The sequence below is a fragment of the Engystomops pustulosus genome, chromosome 7, assembly GCF_040894005.1.
Source record: "Engystomops pustulosus chromosome 7, aEngPut4.maternal, whole genome shotgun sequence".
In the NCBI taxonomy this organism is placed as follows: domain Eukaryota; kingdom Metazoa; phylum Chordata; class Amphibia; order Anura; family Leptodactylidae; genus Engystomops; species Engystomops pustulosus.
Genome location: NC_092417.1, coordinates 162,772,357 through 162,795,214, shown reverse-complemented (window position 1 = coordinate 162,795,214; position 22,858 = coordinate 162,772,357). Strand labels below are relative to the sequence as shown.

General features: G+C 42.3%; 1 protein-coding gene across 3 annotated transcripts in view; it reads left to right on the top strand.

Annotated features, from left to right (window-relative positions):
- Positions 1–22,858, top strand: part of CCDC73 (coiled-coil domain containing 73) — a 67,652-nt gene that overhangs the window by 39,035 nt on the left and 5,759 nt on the right. For 2 of the 3 annotated variants that reach the window (XM_072118607.1, XM_072118606.1), the window contains exons 10-17: positions 7,268–7,396; positions 10,572–10,631; positions 11,057–11,161; positions 13,290–13,400; positions 15,151–15,267; positions 15,676–15,868; positions 17,974–19,263; positions 22,096–22,184. In XM_072118607.1, the coding sequence (XP_071974708.1) occupies positions 7,268–7,396; positions 10,572–10,631; positions 11,057–11,161; positions 13,290–13,400; positions 15,151–15,267; positions 15,676–15,868; positions 17,974–19,263; positions 22,096–22,184 (2,094 nt within the window). The remainder of the gene's footprint in view (positions 1–7,267; positions 7,397–10,571; positions 10,632–11,056; positions 11,162–13,289; positions 13,401–15,150; positions 15,268–15,675; positions 15,869–17,973; positions 19,264–22,095; positions 22,185–22,858) is intronic. The other variant, XM_072118608.1, reaches the window with a different exon arrangement.

Genomic DNA, 22,858 nt, shown 5'->3' with positions numbered 1-22,858 from the left:
CATGCTGGGTGATTGATTATCTGTTTCAAATGGATGTGCGCCATTGGTGTCACCGCACCCACTTTAGGGCTGATGTATTAAAGGAAATCTACCATCAAAATCCATCATAATAAGCCTGGGGCATTTATTCATAGATCCCAGGCACTGTGACAGTGGTAATCTTCTTATATCTGTTATCCATGGCCTCCTTCCTTTTAAAATAAACTTTTAAACTTATGTTAATGAGCCTGAAGTGCTCTGGGGGTGTTACCAGAGCATCTCTGTACTGTAGCTTCACAGATGTTACACTGTCTCTGCCTCATGTAATCTCACACAGTGGGAGGAAAATGATCTTGCACAGTGTAACAACCTGAGACGCTATTGCATGGAGGGGCTCTGGTAATGCCCCCAAGCCCTATTTTTTAGTACTTTTTTTCAGTTTTTTCTTACACCAAAACTAGTACAAACTCAATAGCATAATTCTAAAAGTGGATTTTAGCAGGAAGGAGGCCATGGATAACAAATATAATAAGATGACCACAGTCACAGTGCCTGGATCTAATGTCCCTGGTTTATCATTATGGATTTTGATGGAAGATTTCCTTGAAGACTAAGGCCTTGTGCACAAGTCATCTCTGCATCAGGAGCATGACACACCATAATTACTAAATGTTTAAAATTTCTTAGTAATGCAGTACTCAAGCGCTGGAATTGAAATGTACCTATAGTAGTTATAACCTGCGCCATTAATGATACCACCTTAGACACCAACTTTGGCAACATACGGGTGTGCAGAGTATACAGACCCAACTGTGACAAATGTGCTTTAGGATAACCAGGGACGGATTAAGACTGCCCTGGGCTGTATGAATTTTATAGTACATCTAGTACTAGAATCAGCTTCTTGGGGAATGGAGGATGCGCTCCTTCTGCAGCTTTCAATCTGCGGTTTCAGGACCTTTGGAGGACGTTCAAAGGTCCTGAAATGCCTGTTGCGTACATGTGTAATGAGAGCAGGAACAGTTGTATGAGGATTTCATGGGTGAAAGCCCTTCTCAGTATAAAATGTGGTGGGTGGTTTGGGAGGCCATGGGCCCATTTGAAGGCTTGGGCCCGGGGCTACTGCCCAAAGCGCCTATTTTATAATCCACTACTGAGGATAACATAACGAACCTGTAAACCCAATTTTATCTTATCCTGTACCTGGGCACTAGGTGCCCACAGGATCTTAGAGCCTCCTCTATATTGTACAGTTTTCACAAATAAACGTTTGTAATCGTTTGGAAAAACCTCTTTAAATCTATTTATCAATGACCTACCTCTAGTAATCTAAATTATATAAATGTCCACTTCTCCATGGTTTCTGTCATATATATGATAAAGATTTCATTCAAGTCATTTGGGGAAATCCATGCTATTAATATTGTTAATTTTAACAAAATTTTATATACCGTATATACTCGAGTATAAGCTGACCCAAGTATAAGCCAAGGCCCCTAATTTTACCACAAAAACCTGGTAAAACATATTGACTCGAGTATAAGCCGAGGGTGGAAAATGCATTGGTCACAGCCTCCCCTGTATATAGCCTGCCGGACCCTGCCCCATAGTATATATCAGTGATGGCGAACCTTTTAGAGGCCGAGTGCCCAAACTGCAACCCAAAACCCCCCTTATTTATTGCGAGGTGCCAGCCAAAAATTAAAGCAGTAACTTATTGCTCCCTGTTCAACAACTTTCAATCATACTGACCTCCTGAGGACAGAAACACAGTAGAAAGATGGAAAATTTTCATCATTTTAGCTTCTTTCCAGTGTCCCTCTGTACCCAGGATCGTGGGGCCAGCAGGAGGTCCTAAAATAATTCAACCCTGTCTAAATCTCCCTCTTCCTACAGTCTCAAGTAGCGAAGAAAGTATCAAAATATGACTGAAAGCAGCATCTTTTAAGTTGCTTGGAACTGCAGGAAGATTCTTTGAGTCTTGTCTGGTGTGCTGGGGTGATGGCCCGGGTGCCCACAAAATGGGCTCTGAGTGCCGCCTCTGGCACCCCTGCCATAGGTTTGCCATCACTGGTATATAGCCTGCCAGCCCATACCCCCAGTATATAGCCAGCTCCCTGCTCCAGTATATAGCCAGCCCCCTACCCCAATATATAACCAGTAGCACGGAGAGCCAGAAAGGTGAGGTTTTTTTTTTTGTTTTTTTTTTTACTTGAGTATAAGCCGAGTTTGGGGTTTCAGCACATTTTTTTGTGCTGAAAAACTAGGCTTATACTCGAGTATATATGGATTTATGGGGGATTTTACAGCTAAAAAAAAAAAACAATACACAATCCCAGTTTTTACATAGTAAGATTAAAGACAAAACTGAACTTCATAACTCTGAGATCTTCTTTCTCAGCCTTTACATTCTTATTTACAATCCCCATTTTTATCGCTTTCGCCCTTGTAATTTACACACTCACGTGTAAAGGTAATGCTTGTACTAAGTGTAGCCTGAAGCCAGTGTTTATGAAGTTTCTTCTTTAAGTTTTTCTTTATATCATTATTTGATTTTGTCCAGAACAGTTGAGCCGCAGGTCTGTGATAAGATGGAATTCCAGTTTTGTGGAGAAAAGTTAAACAGACCAAACTTTGTGGCTAGATAAAACTATTACTACACTAAATGCTTGGTTACCACTGTGGCATTATGCAGAATTCTTGATACTATCGTCAAACAGCGTTCATAACCTCTGCTATTCGTCTGGGTGGATGTCAGAGCACTCAAGGAGAGAGAGATAGAAAACAGACTACTCCTGGAAGAGAAGAGAGAGGGCCGAGCCGGAGAAGGGCACAATATTTATGACCGAAGACTCTATAACTTATTCAAAGAGATGAAAGTATCTCCAGTGCATGGAGCATTTCATTAACTTCTGTCCTAATGTTTCTCATCCGATACATTCTGTATTCTCTTCAGTGCAATAGATCTGTTCTGCTTAATGTACTAATAGGCCATTGCATAATATTATATATAACATTGGTGCTTGGAAGTCTGTTTACCTGTTTATTATTACTTCTTTTCCATTTTTTCACCTCCTACAAAGGCATAACTTCATTTAAAGCACACATTTGTACAGATATGTTATGCCTTAATACAACTGAGAAAAAATTGTATCGCCATATGCTGAGAACCATAACATTTTTATACTTCGGTATAAGGTGTCATTAGGAACTGCACCATCTTTTGATCACTTTTTATCCAAATGTTTATGTGTTCAAAAGTCATGGATATTTTTAGACCTACAGAATGTTTTTATTATTATTATTATTTTTTACTAGTATTTACAGTACAGACCAAAAGTTTGGGTACACCTTCATCATTCAAAGAGTCGTCTGTACAATTCTTATAGTCATGAAAATAAATTTACACTGAAGGCATCAAAACTATGAATTAACATACACTCACCGGCCACTTTATTAGGTACACCATGCTAGTAACGGGTTGGACCTCCTTTTGCCTTCAGAACTGCCTCAATTCTTCGTGGCATAGATACAACAAGGTGCTGGAAGCTCCTCTGAGATTTTGGTCCATATTGACATGATGGCATCACACAGTTGCCGCAGATTTGTCGGCTGCACATCCATGATGCGAATCTCCCGTTCCACCACATCCCAAAGATGCTCTATTGGATTGAGATCTGGTGACTGTGGAGGCCATTTGAGTCCAGTGACCTCATTGTCATGTTCAAGAAACCAGTCTGAGATGATTCCAGCTTTATGACATGGCGCATTATCCTGCTGAAAGTAGCCATCAGATGTTACAGGGTACATTGTGCTCATAAAGGGATGGACATGGTCAGCAACAATACTCAGGTAGGCTGTGGCATTGCAACGATGCTCAATTGGTACCAAGGGGCCCAAAGAGTGCCAAGAAAATATTCCCCACACCATGACACCACCACCACCAGCCTGAACCGTTGATACAAGGCAGGATGGATCCATGCTTTCATGTTGTTGACGCCAAATTCTGACCCTACCATCCGAATGTCGCAGCAGAAATCGAGACTCATCAGACCAGGCAACGTTTTTCCAATCTTCTACTGTCCAATTTCGATGAGCTTGTGCAAATTGTAGCCTCAGTTTCCTGTTCTTAGCTGAAAGGAGTGGCACCCGGTGTGGTCTTCTGCTGCTGTAGCCCATCTGCCTCAAAGTTCGACGTACTGTGCGTTCAGAGATGCTCTTCTGCCTACCTTGGTTGTAACGGGTGGCAATTTGAGTCACTGTTGCCTTTCTATCAGCTCGAACCAGTCTGCCCATTCTCCTCTGACCTCTGACATCAACAAGGCATTTCCGCCCACAGAACTGCCGCTCACTGGATGTTTTTTCTTTTTCGGACCATTCTCTGTAAACCCTAGAGATGGTTGTGCCACGTTCAAAGGCCTCAAATCACCTTTCTTCCCCATACTGATGCTCGGTTTGAACTGCAGGAGATTGTCTTGACCATGTCTACATGCCTAAATGCACTGAGTTGCCGCCATGTGATTGGCTGATTGGAAATTAAGTGTTAACGAGCAGTTGGACAGGTGTACCTAATAAAGTGGTCGGTGAGTGTATGTGGAATTATATACTGCCCCTCTCCGTGGCGGCGGCCCTTCCTAGCCTCACTTACCTCTCCACGCTCCTGCTCCCGTCCTGGCTTCCCAGCGCGCGCGTCCCTGTTCACTAGGGTGCGCCAGAGTTTGCAAATTTAAAGGGCCAGTGCACCGCTGATTGGCGCTGGCCACTTCCCGGGATTGTTTAAAACCCGGCTTCTCCTAGCATTCCCCGGCAGATCTTTGCGCTATATGCCTCTGAGAAAGCTGTTTCCTGTGACCTGTTTCCGTGTATTGACCTCCCATTGTGACCCCGGACCTGTTCCTGATTTCACTCCTTCGCTGCCAGCCCTGACCTCCTGCTCCGTCTCTGACCCTGAACCTTTGCCACCTATCTTGACCTCCTGCCTGTCCCCGACCACGAGATTGCCTGCAGTTTGCGGAGGGCTCTGGTGAAAACCAGGTGCCACTTAGATTCCGGTCCAAGGTGTCGGATTGTGTCATCGTCCTTGGTGGTCCAGGGGGTCCACTACCCCAGAAGCCTGACATATACTTAACAAAAAAGTGTGAAACAACTGAAAATATTTCTTATATTCTAGGTTCCGTTTGCAGTGATTACTGCTTTGCACATTCTTGGCTTCTCTTGATGAGATACAAGAGGTAGTCACCTGAAAAGGTTCTCACGTCACAGGTGCCCTGTCTGCGGTGGGGACCATCAGTTTTGTTGTGCAGAAGTCAGGTGGATACACAGCTGATCGTCCTACTGAACAGACTGGTAGAATTTGTATTATGTCCAAAAACTTGGGAAAACTTTGAAAGTGTCCCCAAGTGCAGCTGCAAAAAACCATCAAGCTCTACAAAGAAACTGGTTTACATAAGGGCCGCCCCAGGAAAGGAAGACCAAGAGTCACCTCTGCTGCGGAGGATAAGTCATCCGAGTCACCAGACTCAGAAATTGCAGGTTACCAACAGCTCAGATTATAGAGCAGGTCACTGCCGCACAGAGGTCTAGCAGCAGACACATCTCTACAACAACTGGTAAGAGGAGACTGTGTGCAGCAGCCTTCATAATAAAATAGCTGCTAGGAAACCACTGCTAAGAAATGGGAACAGGCACAAGAGACACAAGGAATGGACATTAGACTCTTGAAGCTCATCAAAAGTATGCACAGAGTGTACAAAGCAGTAACCAAAGCAAAAGGTGGCTACTTTAAATAACCTAGAATATAATACATATTTTCAGTTTTTTCACAATTGTTTGTTAAGTATATAATTATATATACCACATGTGTTAATTCATACATCTACTCATACATCAATTCATCTACAATTGTTATGGTCATGAAAACACAGAAAAACTCTTTGAATGAGAAGGTTTTTTCAAACTTTTGGTCTGTACTTTATATGTATTTGTTTATTTATAAATGCACTCTAAGTAAAGGGGGTTTCAATTTAAATTTTTTTTAAACACATCTTTTTTTTTTTACAAATCTATAGCTCTTGTCATGTAGAACTTTGCCTATTATCTTGAATAACTATGTCCAGTAGTTGTTTTGCTATCCTCCATAGTTTAACCTCTTCCTGCTGTAGCTGTAGCCCCTGGCTTTGTTACTTATCCCTTTGACTCCATATAGATACAGTTTTACACAGGGGAGGGGGTGCTGCTCCATGCTGACTATGGAGGGAGCAGGGGGAGTTTGTGTTCTCTCTGTGTAGCTAGCAGGAAAGTTGATGGTGTGCAGACCTGTTAATGCTGAAGTCTCCTGCACAGAATAGTGAAGTAGAAGGGCTCTCTTCTTCTCTTCTCTTCTCCATCCCAGTCTGTGATTCTGCAGAACTTTCTGTCTCTCTCGCTCCCTCTCTATACAGACCCACTTTTCTGCACACTATCTACACAGCAGGTAAGCGGTTATCCCTTAGTGGCCACACACCGCAGACTGTACACTTCATACAACTATTTCACTGCTGGTTTCTTCTATTTATTGCATGCTACATGTTTCTCCATGTGAAGAAAGCTGCCAGGCTAGTCACTATGCATATCCTTTATGTATACTATACAGTATTCAGTGGATTTACTTGTAGGAATTGTTTAGAAATATCCTTTTCCACTATCACTTTTTGATCATATTTTAATGCCACTACTTGTATTTATATATGGTTTATACATGTACATCCATCACTTTCAAGTCATAACTTGCCCTATGTCACAGTTTTAAAGGCTGCACAGTACATTAAGATCCATTTGGGGACTTGTGGTGAAATAATTTATCAGGAATTGCCACCAGTTACTTGGCGAGGTCTAGTGTAACACTAACTGATGGTTGCTATTTATGCACAATGAAAGACCCATCGATCTGTATCAGGCCCCACAAACTAAATATATAGTACAAATCTCTTCGCCCGTCAGACCCCTGGACACAGGCACAACTGCACCCCCTGCACAGAGTTCCACAATATATTCGGTAGTAGTTGAAGAGCCCTAATAATAGTTATTATTTCTCTAAAAACATGCAAAAAAAAAAAAAAGTCAAAAAATCAGATAAGTAGGGGCCCGACAAACTTAACCACAAGCAATCACCTGATATCGGAAGCCAAAACCCTGTTACTGCTAAGTAGATTAAGTGGAATTCTGATGTTAGATGTCCTAGAATAGATATATTGTCCAATTGTTCACATATAATAAAAGGGATTGATATCTAACATTGTCTGTTTTGAAGGAGTTAAAGAATCTGTCTTCTGACTTTCTTAACTATAAACTGACCTACAAGCAAAGAGCGGATGCGGAGAACACGAGCCTTGCTGAAAAAGAGCAGCATGTGCGAGAGCTGGAGGAAAGGCTTCATACGGTACGTCTAGTAATGAATGTCATGCCTCTCCCCGTAGAATCCCAGGCATTCAGCGCCATGTGGAATACAACATATTTCTAATAGTTCTCCTTACAAATTGATTGCATCCTTCCCGTTAATGTATCTGCTTATGTTACCATAGAGCAGTGATGGCGAACCTTTTGGAGACAGAGTGCCCAAGCTACAACCAAAACCCAATTATATGTTGCAAAGTGCCAACATGACCATTTACGCAGTATCACAGGTTTTAATCGTATTGGCGTCCTGAGTTCACCAATACAATAGAAAGATGGAGAAATTTGGATTGTAACTTCCCTCCAGGGTGCCCTGAAGAGGAAGGATCAGGGGACCCAGAGCAGGAGCTCCAATAACAATCCATCTCTATCCACACCTTCTTGCTCCTCCTTTAGTCTTGGCAGCCAAATAGCGCTGAGCATGGCACGTCCTGGGCTGTATTGGATCACAGAAGAAAACCTTGAGTCCTAGCTGGCAGACTCTGTGTTGGGGTGAAGGCCTGGGTGCCCACAAAAAGGGCTCAGAGTGCCACCTCTGGCACCCGTGCCATAGGTTCGCCATCACTGCCATAGAGTCTGCACAGTAAACTGGCTCTGGTAATTGTTTGGATGTTTAAAGCGGCTCTTTCATCCTAGAAAGGGAAAAATGATCTTTTCTTTTCCCAGAGAGATATTTGCCAAGAACATTTTCTAAGTTCTTAAGGACACGTTAACAAATAGTGAGAAGTCAAGGTGGAGAAATGCATCATCCTCCCGGATATGGACTCGTCTCCTCTAAGTGTAATATCAAATATTCCCTGGTTGCTTTTAGTAATTGTGTCCAAAATGTAGTTGCAGTTTAAGGGATCTTTTGATGATGTTTAGTTATCTCCTATCCAGTGAATAGGGTAAAACTGTTCAATTGGTCAGAGTTTGACTCCTGGGACCCCCACTGATCACAGGATTAGGGGCCCTGCTTGTATTGTCATTCAGTGTTATCGGACCATGGGAGAGTTAGATGAATAGTGATTTCCCGGCATGCCCACCCTTCTGCACCATTAAGATGGATGAATGACACCCTTGGTCCTGTCATCAATGGGGGTCTCGTCATTTAGATTCCCAAAGATAAATTATTCCCTCTCCTTTATTATTATATTTATTTGATATATTTTTGCTTTATTGGAGACATTTGAAGCATTCATTAAACGAATGCCTCCAATGTATGCCATGTTGTAGGATCTGTCACCTTAGGGGTCCCTAAATAAATAAAAAAATAAATAAAAGACATAGGTTTAACATAAATGGAGGAAGGATCTAAAATTCCTTCTGGACATTTTGCCAGTTTACTTGCAGCTATAGAAAGCTTTTGGTAAAGGTGCTTAAATATTTGTACAAACTATATTGGGATGCTTATTGGAAGAGCCACAATCCCTCAGAGAACGTCCTCAAAGAAGCTCCAAAAGTTGCAAATAAGATAGACGAAGGCTCAGCCCGAGCCGAAACGCGCGTCGGGGAGGTGGTCTTCCCGGGCGGTGGAACACATTCACGATCTAGGTAAGGAGTGGTAGCTCCCATTAAGGGTACTTGGTGTGACAACACACAATTCGCCAAGCACCTCTTGTTCATTGTATACATCTGCATTGTTCATGAACAACGTCTATGCTGTCTGCTACCGTTGTCTCCTTTTATACATATACAATATAGTTCCACCTTGCCCATCGGTAGACCACCGTTTCTGTTTCTGTGTCCTACCACCTTGTACCACACTGTATCCTGTGGACCTCCTTTACAGTGAGGCCACATTTGCTGTTTTCATGGTTTTTTTAATAGATTTTAATAGCATTATGTATTGCTGTATTAATAAAGGATATTTTCGACATTTCTAAAATTGTGTATCATATCAGTGCCTTTTTCCTTCCCTCTGGGAAGGTAACTTTGGTTCTCATTGTGTTATTTTGTGGCACTGTTTTGGTGCGATACTCTGGAGTGAGGGGTCCCATCATAATTACCGGGACTATCCACCACTAGCAGTGGATGTTTGAGCTAATTCCTCCCCCCCCCCCTCCTTCTTTTCCTGATCATATTCATTGGATTGTACCAGTTTACTTGCAGCTATAGAAAGCTTTTGGTAAAGGTGCTTAAATATTTGTACAAACTATATTGGGATGCTTATTGGAAGAGCCACAATCCCTCAGAGAACGTCCTCAAAGAAGCTCCAAAAGTTGCAAATAAGATATTCCACTTTGCGCTCACATTCCTTTTGTCCTAGCTGAGGAACGACAAGAGAATATATCCCATCCACACCGGGAGCAGTAGAACAACAAGGGAAGGGCCACGTTCACACTGAAACCACTGAATGCTGTTTGAATTTTGTCAGGGTATCTTCCACTTTTCTATCCGCTTTCAGCTTGTCACAGCTCTACATAAAGGTTTAAAGTGCAGAGATGCTCGTGGATTACCTGCAGAAATTCAAAACCACGGCAAGTCAATCAGCCTGACCCAGGGTTTCGCCCTCGATGGCTTTTCCAGGGCATGTACTTGGCATTCACATGATTCCATTTATACAGGTATACACCCATTAAAAATGTAACACATTGACATAATCCAATATAAACCTCCAAGCCCATAATCATAAATTCTATATTGGATTCTGTAAATATGTTGTTATGTTTATAATGTGTGTATTTGCAGGATTTTCTGCAAAACGACACCAGGTCGCCGGCTTAGTGACCTCTATCATACGCCGGCGCTAGTAACTCATTGCTTATCCCTGCTCCACTGCTGCTCCATTATGAATTCTCACAATCTTTCTCCACTGAACTTTCTTGGTTTCTTCCACCACTACAGGAATCAATGGGAGAGTCCTCCCAGCAATCACTGGTTAGATCTGTGACTCTCATAGTGCTTCTTCCTGTTGGGAGACACTTAGGGAGTCTGTTTGGAGTAGGACATGTTGAATTACAGAAGATTATTTCACTGAGCCCTTGTAAAACGATAACAATATATTTGTCTGATATGTGTCCCTTTAACTTCTGTTTCTGAACTTATTCAGAACAAAAAATACTTAACTTTTACTAAATGTGTTTGAAAAAATACAGACGTTATGTTGAGTCAATTGAAGCCAATGGATCATGGACTATGATCATGGACTTGTATTGTTTATGTCATATATCCTTTGGCAGGAGACAGAAATAAACAAGAAACTTATGGAAGAAAACGCCAGTATGAAAGAAGGAAAGCAGGTAAAATCCTAGAAAGTTTTGTCTCCCTATTTTTAGCTATTTTATCACAGCAGTTATACATTCAGGGGGAGATTTATCATATGCTGGTGCCCCTGCATGGCTGGTGAGCTAAACTATGCCAGGTTGGACCTGCAAAAGAATGCAGGCACGGGAACACCCCATGCCGCCCCCTCGAACGACTGCCGCGCCCCTCTATGCCCCCTCCACACCCACATGGCATGGAGGCGTACTCTCCCTCTGTGTTTAGTTACACTGCGTTTGTAGTTGAAAGTTTAGGGCCTAATAATACCACTTTATTGTTTAAACATTATCGTATGTATATTGAAACTATAACTTTAATTTGTAACACATTTAAGATGACAACCTATTTAAAATGTAATGTACCGTGCAGATAATTCTAATAATAGTTTTATTTCTTAATAAAGGATGATATAAGAACATTGAGCAACATGCGAAATTTACTGCAGCGACATACTCAGACCATCATAAGTTTGGAAAACCACTTGTCTGCACTTAAGGAGGATTACAAGGTGATCATTACATTTTTCAAAATATATAGATCTGTTAACACCACAGACCATGATCTAGAGAACTGATATACTGCACCCTTGTAGTGGGCAGTAAGGCTGCATTCACATGGCCAGAAGCTTGCAGCCGTACATACGTCCCCCATAGACGGCAATGGCTGCACATATGGTGCTGCACACGTGCGGTACCATACTGCTCCATTCGGGCATTGTGTAATGAAAAGATCTCTGAGTCAACTTTCCAATATTCTTTATTTAGAAATTCCTCACAGTTTTCTAGATCTCTGCTTGCTGTCATTTTTATCGGAAGATTCATTGTTTACTTGCAGTGGATAAATACCGATCCCCGGGCATGTGATGTCACACAGCTGCCCGGCTTGTTATTACACATAGTTCTGATTACTCTCTGTGATATAAGGAGCTGTGCACCTGTGTGGCATCACATGACCAGGGATAAGATAAGCCGTGCACCTGTGTGACATCACATGACGAAAGACAGGAATTAAACAGTGAAGCTTCTTATAGAATGACAGAAAGCAGAGATCTAGAAAACCATGAGGAATTGATAGAGAAAGTATATTGCAAAATTGTATGACTTTTCATTACACAAATATTAATTTTTTTTTTGCTGAAAGTGGAAAATCCCTTTAAAGTTCATCTACCATCAAAATCCATCATGATAAACCACTTACTCATAGATCCAGGCACCGTAACTGTGGTAATCTACTTAGACTTATTATCCATAACCTTCTTCCTTCTAAAATCAACTTTTCAAATTATGCTAAAGAGTCAGGAGGGCTCTTGGAGTTGTTAGCAGAGCCCCTCTCTGCTGTTGCATCATAAGCTGTTACACTGTGCAGGAGCACCCCCCTGCCCTTCCCCACTTCACAGGGGGGAAGTGAGCACTCCCCCTGCCCTTCCCCACTTCCCAGGGGGGGACGTGCTGAGTAGGCAGGGGGCATGGATAGACAGTGTGACAACCTGTGAAGCTACATCACAGAGGGGCTGTGGTAACACCTCCATTAGCATCATTTAAAAGTATATTTAAGAAGGTAGGAGGCCATGGATAACAAATATAAGAAGATTACCACAGTCACCGTTGCTTGGATTTATAAGTACATTTTCTTTGATGCAAAAAGACATTTAGACACTTAAAGTGATTTTATCAAGCAACCACCGAAAAAGAAAAACATTGTTAAAACTGTTTTATTTCACGAACATTCTTAGTCATTTCTGGTCAAAGAAAGGCAAAATAGCGAGTTACAAGTTTGTTACATTTTATAATTTCATCCTTGACTGGCCGCTCTGATGTGAATCCAAAAATATAAAAGCCTAGACCCATAAATATAATTGATCCAGTGTTTCATCCATTGACAGCCATTGTCCGCTTTGAGTGCTGTTTACGTCTTGTTAGAGGTTGGAATCGGTTCATTGTCATGGAGTCAAAGCCTTTTATCCTTACAGCCGAGAGAGAGAGAAGAAAAAAAATTATGATTAAAGTAAAAAATTCCAGAAGAACCTGAATTGTGTGTGAACTGTTACTGTTGATTCATAGAGAATTACCTCCATTCATCAACGTGACAGCGATGCTAGCGTTGAGTAAACGCAGGGATAAAGGGCTTCTTCTTCATTGCTAGGAAAGCACTTCACAAGTGTCTTCACATGGCGTATGTTTTAGGAAGTGCAATAGAACGTGCCAACATGGATGTTTCATTATGTAGACAGTTCATATAACCATTACGCTTTGCCTTCCATTAATAAGTACAGCAAAATAATTTCATTTATTACCCATTGCTTTATATTACATTTCAGATCTGCCTTATGTCTTATATTAGAATTTTTTTTTCTCCCCTGCGAGCACATTAAAACTCATGCAGTGAATCTGAGTAATGGCAAGTGTTTTTATATCCTTTTATTACCATTTCTTCTCTCGGAACTCCCCCTGTTTTCCTGTTGGCTAAACTATAAGTACCTTTCTGTTAATTTATGAAAATTATTGTTGATAGCGCATTATCGCTGATCTGTGTGGCACTTCTAGCATGTTCGAAACAAAAGGTCCAAGCTACATAAAACGCATCAGAATTCATTAATGTGGTATTGATTATTTTTTGGATAATTAATTTTATTGCAGACCCTTGAAAGAGATAATGAGCTTCAGAGGGCAAAGGCAACAAAAAATGAGGAAAAGTTCCTGGCGCTGCGGCAGGAGCACAAGCAGGCTTTTACGGAGTGGAAGGCGCAGGTAGAGTTATTGATGCACGTTTTTAATCAAGTATTAGTCATTTAATCAAATTTCATCTTGGAAATTACGGAAGACCAAAACAAAGATGCAGATGTACTTCAGGATCTTTGATGTTTTCCCACTAAGGAGACCTATCACCTGTTTATAGGATAGAAGATCATAATATAGGTGGTTTGGGCGGTAGCCTGGGGCCCAGGCCATCTAGGGGCCTAATGTCCACCCAAGCACCCATCAAATTTTATACTGAAATCCTTGTACATCTATTCCTACTCTCAATACACATATACAAAAGAGCCATTTCAGGACTTTTGAAGGTCCATCAAAGGTCCTGAAACCACAGATTGTTTTCCCTTAAGCAGTAGGGGATTATAATATAGGCGGTTTGGGCGGTAGCCTGCGGCCCAGGCCATCTAGGGGCCTAATGTCCACCCAAGCACCCACCAAATTTTATACTGAAATCCTCATACATATATTCCTGCTCTCAATACACATGTACACAAGAGCCATTTCAGGACTTTTGAAGGTCCTTCAAAGGTCCTGAAACCACAGATTGAAAGCAGAAGGGACACATCCTCCATTCCCCAAGAAGCTGATTCTAGTACCATATATAGGAAGTGATTCCAGACTTGTAGGGGCAATAATATTCATACAGCCCAGAGGCCATAGCAGTCCTAATCTGGCCCTGGTTATCCTAAAGCATATTTGTCACCAGTGATCAAGAGAACAGGAATCCAAAGGCTATTGGAAGTCCTGTTGTGCATACCTGGCCTCTTCCAGAAGCTTTCCAGTACAGCTGTCATACAGCCCCATTGAAGTGTCGGCCGATCATCACACTAGCCCTTCTTTCATATGGGGCAATTGAGAGGTTTTGTGTTGTGGAGATCACTAGAGGTCCCATAGTTACACCAAAGGTAGACCCTTGTTTCTATCCCTCCCCACCAATGCTCTCACTGGGCTTTTATTATACTTTGCATAGGCTGCATTCACACATTGGGGCACATTAACATACCCGGCCGATGGAGTTCGACGAAAGTGCTAAGTCCGGGCCGTTGGACGATTTGTGCCGCATGGAAGCTGTGCCAAAATCCCTGTACAGACACTTGTTAAATACCTGTCCAAGCTGTGCAATCCCCAAAAAAGGCGCAAAGTCCGACGAAAGTGCGATCCGCGACCCTTAGTAAATGAGCCTCATTGCGTGTACACCAAGTTAACATTGGGGCACATTTATAAAAACTGTCCAAAGGTTAGACAGAGCAGAGTTAGACTAGATGGTCTTATTCTGCAACAGATTCATAGAAGTGTCTGGTGCTGGGTGATAAATCTGGTGCAGTAAAAGACTGTCTGCGCTTTCTATTAGTTGGCTTACTTTACGACAGAAAATGAGGACACAATTCTGTCCGGTCAGCAGTATTTTTGGTGCACGGATCTTTTTGTCACAATGCCACGCCCCTTTGTTGAGCTAGTCATAGGAAAGCTAAAAACTGTCTAAAACCCTTTATATATGTGGTGCAGACAGATTTTTAGTGCAAACTACCACATGATTAATAAATCTCCCCCATTGTGTTAACATCACATTTGTGTAAACGCTATGTAAACGTAAAGTAGTCGCAAGTGTGAAGGCAACCATAGAGTTGTTTAGAACCGCAACTTGCATTCACTTCTACCACCTTATAGAGTTTCTCTCTCCACAAACTGGTTCTAATAAGGACCCAGACATGTTAAAGTTTAATCTTATTTTTTTTCCTAACAGAAAGAAAACTTGGATATAGAATTTGACAATGCAAAAAAAGAACTGGAATCAATAAAAGAGTTAAATAATAACTGCAACAAGGAATTATTGAATAAGACACCAGAAGCTGAAATGCAGGTAAGATATATATCCCAAACTGTGCCCCCTCCCCCGAGGAATCCTAAGGGTGAAGACACACATGGCGTTTTTGGGCCGTTTTTACTAAGTGCGTTTTCAGATCGTTAAAAACGCATGCGTTAAAAAACGCATCCGTTTTTTAAAAACGCATGCGTTTTTGGAAAACGCATGCGTTTTTGTCAGTTTTCCCGAAATTGCGCAATGAAAAACGGACAAAAACGCATGCATTTTCAAAAAACGGATGCGTTTTTTAACGCATGCGTTTTTAACAATCTGAAAACGCACTTAGTAAAAAGGCCCAAAAACGCCATGTGTGTCTTCACCCTTATGCAGCCAGACGATCTTCTTTTATAGATGTTGTATTTGTACTATGTACACTTGCTGTATTTTCTTTCAATTATATCAAAGGTTGAAGATGAGCAGAGTAGCTGTATCATGGATATCACCAGCTGTGATACACAGACCAACACGTATGAAAAAAACTGTCCGGGGGCGAACACCTCCACCTCATACCCGGGCCGCGCTAGTGATGTCAGTCTGCCAGTCATAAGTAACGAAATACAGGAGATGGATGAAAGCCAAGCAGAAATTGTACAAGGAGGTCGGTCAGAATATTTATTGTCTTTTGTGTATTAATTGTTCATATTATTGTTCAATAGAGAACAAGAAGTTTTCAGACATTTAGTGATTTTTGGCATTAGACAAAGAGATTTCAAATAGTCCATAATCCACCACATCAGTGATAAATGCCTGATCTCTAAGGACCAGACTGCCGATTAGGAATAGGAACAAAGGTTTCTTTTTCCCCAGCAGTCGAACATGCACACAGTGGGGCAGATTTATCAAGCAGTCTGAAAGTCAGAATATTTCCAATTGCCCATGGCAACCAATCACAGCTCCCCTTTAAAATATTCATGAGCACTGGTGAAATGAAAGCTGAGCTGTGATTGGTTGCCATGGGCAACTGGAAATATTCTGACTTTCAGACTGCTTGATAAATCTGCCCCAGTGTCCCTTCATTACACTATGTGGGACTGCTAAAAACAGTTAAAGGGGTTGTCCACTTTCACCAAATAATTGCTTTTAAAATGTTATACAATTTCCTCACTGTTTTCAAGATCTCTGCTTGCTATCATTCAATAGGAAGCTTCATTGTTTGCTTCCTGCAAATAAACACCGGTTCTTGGTCATGTCACACAGATGCACGGCTCATTATATCCCCAGTCATGTCATGTCACACAGATGCACGGTTCATTATATCCCCAGTCATGTCATGTCACACAGATGCACGGCTCATTATATCCCCAGTCATGTCATGTCACACAGATGCACGGCTCATTATATTCCCAGTCATGTCATGTCACACAGATGCACGGTTCATTATATCCCCATTCATGTCATGTCACACAGATGCACGGCTCATCATATCCGCAGTCATGTCATGTCACACAGGTGCACGGTTGTTATATGCCTTGTAATGTCATGTCACACAGGTGCACATCTCCTTACATCCCTGGTCATGTGATGTCACACAGGTGCACAGCTCGTTATATCCCCAGTCATGTGATGTCAATATAACTTCTTATAGTTTAGTCTCAGGTTAGGATATAATTTACAGATCACAGGGGCTCCAGCTGAGACGAATGTCTGTGTTCAGGGGTGATCGTGACTCTATCTACTTCTATGGGGCTGCATTCAGACTTTCTGTGTCCTGATGTCCAAGTATCTGTAGATTTTCCTCTCTCCTGTTAATAGAAATCAAGGTACAGTGGTGGAACTACCCTGTAAACATACATAATTAGCTAGTACTAATTTGCAGTATTTGTCATGGCATTTGGTGAGCATACATCCGGCGCGCTGGTGAGGAGGAACAGAGATGCATGGCGCAGGGCCGTGCACACGGAGGAAGATAGGACATGTGCTATCTTTTCCCTGTGTACGAAGTGGTACGGTGCAGCACCGTATCGCTCCGTGCGCCTATTTCCGCCAAGCTTGCGGCCATATATATGCCTCCAATGCGTTCTTGTGAATTTGGCGTAAGGCTAGACACGTATATATGGAGTTTTTAGTTCCAGGAAGAAGTTGGCTTTGGCTCATATAGCTTTTCAGATTTCCTCTTTTCTCAGGGCGCGTTCACACGTTGCGTTTTGACCTGTGTTTTCATTGCGTTTTAAAAGCATATCCAACAACAGCTGAGGAGAGGTGATTTGCCTAATTATATCACTGTTAACAACACGTTAACACATGTGCTATCATTGCGTTAACAAACGTAAACGGTAATGTAATTAGGCAAATTACCCCATCAGCTGTTGTAATGCGTTTCAAACTCAATGAAAACACGACCAAAATGCAACGTGTGAACGCGCCCTCAAGCTTGTGCTTTTGTTGTGCCCCATGCAGATTATTCCACATCATCTGTTATTATAATAGTGCTCTACAGGCTGTGACCAGCACCTGCTAACCCATTCCCAATTCTCCCACATTTAGTTTGGACCTTTTCCATCCCTGGCTATATTTTACTGGTGGACTAGCAGGTTCCAGATTCGAGGACTTATTCTATATATTGATACAAAGTAACATTGAAAAAAAAAATACTAAATTAAGATTCTGGGACAATTTAATCAGTGATGTTTCATGTTCTATAAATAATGTTTACATCTTGTGATATTTTTGCTGTAATGGTTCTTACTTTTTGTTTTAACACAGATACAAACAGCCTTCAAAATGTTTATAACTTTACAGATAAGAGACATGTTAGCGAAGAACAGAGGGATGAGAGCGCTCTCACGGAGAACAAAGAGCGCTTTTCAGCTGCTGAACGTAATGTAACAGAGTCCTGCGATGGAAACTGTACAGAAGACGAGGCCCCGGCTGACAAGACACGTATGAAGGTTGGGGATGAGGATGAAGAGAGCACAATGATAGAGTCCATCAAGATGCTGCCAGACAATAATAAACCTCCAGCCGTCTGCGGTGGAGATGCTAGTCAGCAGACAGACTCCAGCCATTGTAAATCTGGAGATGGTACTAGAGAAGAAGTTTATATTGTCATTGATAAGCCAGACAGGACAGACAATGACAGCCGTGTCTTAATAAATGAGACCTGCTCAAAAGAATCCCAACTACTTGATCAAACTATAGAACGTGGGACGACCAGACACATCTCTCTGACAGAAAACAGTCCCTGTTGTGTTCTTGGGGATGGAAGTCATTATCCTTTACCTGTTGTAGATAGGGAGGCGTCAAAGATAAGTGCAGAGTCTTACAGCCAAGATCAAATCCAACAGTCTATAGAAGAACTAATAGGGACCACAAATGAAAGTCTACATGGACCAAGTGCGGGGGGCCTTTTATCAAAACAAAGCGGAAGAGTTGACCCAAACTTAGTTGAGTCCACATATACAACCAAGAGCTGTATTGACATGGAGACTGCTCATCATACAGGAATATTAGACCAGGAGGATAATATTTGCACCTCCTATAGTTCCCATGGTCAAGTAGGAAAACCAAGTGTAGATCCAGTTTTAGATCCTAAAACTGGAGATGGTCATTTACAGTCATCACAACATAGTGCCAATAGAGAAGTGTCACAAGTTACTGTCACAAGTGCAGACTATTGCCTGGATACTGGAGACAACAACCATAGAGAAGAAGCCACTGAATGTGATGTGAATGTGGAGAGGGAAATCCATTGTCAGCAGAGGGATCACACGAATGACCCACTAAAAGTAGATAAGGAAAATTATACTACAGGCACTGGATGCATCTCTCAAGAAGTCAGCGGCGAATTATCCCATGAGGAATCTACTGCAAAACCTAAAGAGGAAACGTCTAAGCCCAATGGCCGGAGCCCGGTCCATCTATCCAACCTGGTAGAATGTATTTATTTGCCAGGATCAAATCCGAGGGATAGTCTAAACATTTCACTCAGCGAGCAGACTAATCATATTCTCTCCAAGCTGTCAGGTCAGGATGTACGCTCCAGAGCAGAGCAGGGTGAGTTATCATCAGTACCAGGTGGACTCTTGTCAGTTCAAGGTTTCTTACACGTAATATATTTTTATTTTTTATTATTTTTTTGGGGGGGTGGGGGGGACTGTGAGTATGCTGCCCCCCCCCCCCCCCCTACAGACAAAACACAAGAGGCTAATCCTGTTGTAATCTGGTCTAATATTAAATGAAAGACTACAGATTTAGCACTCCTTTCTTATTATTACACTTTGTGGATATATAAAAGAAAATCTACCATTACAATCCATCATGATAAACCAGGGACATTACTCATAGATTCAGGCACCGTGATTGTGGTAATCTTCTTATATTTGTTATCCATGTTATCCCTCTAAAATCAACTTTTATATTTATGCTGGTGAACCAGAAATGGCTCCAGGGGGTGTTACCAGAGCCATTCCGTGCTGTAGCTATACATAGGATTTTATGCTGTCTCACCCTCACACTGCCACAGTTGGAGGGGAAATGCACCTACACAGTGTAACAGCCAGTGAAGCTATAGCATGTAGGGGTTCTGGTAAAACACCACAGAACCCTTCAGCTCCATTATTTCAAAAGTTGATTTTAGAAGGAAGGAGACCATGAATAACAAATATAAGACGATTACCACAGTCACAGTGCCTGGATCTATGAGTAAGTGTCCCTGGTTAATTGTGATTGTTGATAGATTTCCTTTTATTGCACCATTATGCATCCAAAAGGAGTGCTCTATCTTTAGTCGTCATGGAACACAAGGGATATTGAGCACCCACCAAAATCGAAGTGGGAATGTACACTACAGCTCAATTCAAATTGTTATTCCAAACACATTTACATAACACAACTCACATTAAATTCCAAGATATGTGTGCTTTCTCATTATAAGCCTTCCTGCACACCATGTGACAGTAGAGAAAGACTGGCAATTGGGCAGTAAATGGGGATGTGTGCTAACCACTACCCGTTTCAGTTTTGTGTGCAGGGGCCTTAGGGTGCGGTCAGGTGTTGCGTTTCCTAACACAACACTAGCACATGGGGGATGGGCCTCGGCCCAATCGCATTTGCAGTGTGATCGATAACACATGCTGAATTTCCGAACGCAACTCTAGCGCACGGAGGGGGGGAGAGGGGGGTTTCTTGGCCCAATCAGCCAAGGTCTGCCCCCCTGTGCGCTCGCGTTGCATAAGGAACCGCTACATTAGCCGCGCATGACCACACCATTACTCTCCTGCCCTATAATTGTGGAGTCATATAAGAAAAAAAACTTGTCTGAAATGTCTTGCCCCACGTTTATTAAGGGTCTAACATATTTTAAGTCACTTTTACGAGTTATACGATAAAGGCTGTGGCCCTGAAAAAAAAGGGGTAAGAGTTGGTGCGCCAAAATATTTATTCATTTTGAGAATGATACTAGACCAACTTAAAGAGGACCTTACACCCGAAATAATCCCTCTAGCAGCACTTAGTAAAGTAAGCAGCTCCCTCGCCCTACCCCAGGTGTAGCAGTGTTAACTCGCTAGCTTTATCAGAACCTTTCTATAAAGCTAGACAACACTGCAGTACATAGCCGCCTGAACGCCAGACCAAGCTTACAGCGGTCCGGCATATTCATGAGGGAGTGGTCCAAGGAGGTGGGGACTGCCGCATGAGGCCTGCTGGTCACTGCCGACCTTTGATGTGGGAGGGACTCCCTCATGAATACGCCCATTTAGTGTTCTATGTACTGCAGTGTTTGCTAGCTTTATCGGTGTGTTCTGTTAAAGCTAACGATTTAACACTTTATTACTGGGGTAGGGATAGGGAGCTGCTTAGTTTAGTAAGCAGCTCCTAAAGGAATTATTTCGGGACAGGTCCTCTTTAAAGATGGTGCAAAATACAACTCAACAGTCTTATATTACTCCAGATTTATCATCCAGCATCAGATGCAGTGTACTCTGTACTGGTCTAAAGTGTGACACATTGCTACATCTGTGTTTTGGAAGCACAGTTTTAGAAGTTATAAATGAATCCAACAACAAAATGTGTGTTGATGTATAGAAGTACATTGCACTCGCTGAGGATAGTCCATGCACACTATACGATGGACAGATGTTGTGCAGCCTCATGCAGGTCCTGTGCACACAGTCTAAGGCTACATTCACACTGCCGTTGCCCACCCGTACCGTACCGTAGCGGGCAACGGCAGTGTACGGGGAGAGGAGGAGGAGGTGAGCGCAGCTCACCCCCGCCCCTCTCCATAGCAACCTATGGCGCACGGCGCCGTATTACGGGAAAAGATAGGACATGTCCTATCTTTTTCCCGGGTACGGAACGGTACGGTGCCGCACGTGTGCGGCACCGTACTGCTCCCGTAGGGTGCCGTGCGCCCATAGAAGTGTATGGGGGACGTATATCGGCCGTATATACGTCCCCCATACGTTCGTGTGAATATAGCCTAAGGGTGAAGACACACATGGCGTTTTTGGGCCGTTTTTACTAAGTGCGTTTTCACATCGTTAAAACCGCATGCGTTAAAAAACGCATCCGTTTTTGTCCGGTTTTCCAAAATTGCGCAATGAAAAACGGACAAAAACGCATGCTTTTTCAAAAAACGCATGCGTTTTTGAAAAACGCATGCGTTATTAACGATCTGAAAACGCACTTAGTAAAAACGGCCCAAAAACGCCATGTGTGTCTTCATCCTAAGTCTGACCAGATATAACACACAGCCAGTGCAGCGGAAGGTCGCTGACTTATCCTGGAATGTCTCCGGCCATATATCTTTTCTAAATCATTATTCATCAGGCTCAATAATTAAGAGGCAGATATTTGACATTTTGTCTACCGCTGTCCTTCCAGTTCCCAGGAAAGATCACAGTGCAGAAAGGAATGCAGAACAGGCATTTCCCAATCCCTCCATTCCCCCCCTGGCTACCACCTTGGACAAGGTAAGTCTATTACAGATCATCAATACCCGCCCGACCTCCATAGCATGTAGCAGGATGCTTCACATCCTGAAAACTTTTATAACACAATCACTTGGCAATTTTATTTTGGAATGGCTTTAAAAGGACATCTACCACCAGGATAAGGGATTGTAAACCAAGCACACTGACATACTGGTGTGCGCCCTCTCTGGCAGGATCTGCTCCTTCTTATGCCCTGGTTTTGAAGAAAAAAGGCTGTACAAATTATGCAAATTCATTCCCATCTATAGAGGCCAGAGCCCCTCAGGCTCATTTGCTTAATTTTAAAAACCCTTTTTTGTAAAAAACAGGGCATAAGAAGCTAAAAGAAGAGCAAATCCTACCAGAGGGGGCACACCCCAGTAGGTCGGTGTGCTTGGTTTACAATCCTTCATCCTGGTGGTAGATGTCCTTTAATATCTCTATATAGTCTTCGGGTTCTTGCACTCGAATCCTTGTGCCATATCTTGTTTCGATACTACAGGCTGCATATTATAATATAATGCAAGGACGTTCCCTCCGCCAACCGAACAACCACGCCAAAACTGTATTAAACATATATATATAATGCAGGGATTCACATACTTTTTTCCAGCTCTACATTTGCAAACCCCACCGATCTGATATGATCAATGTCAAAAAGATAGAGTAAACGG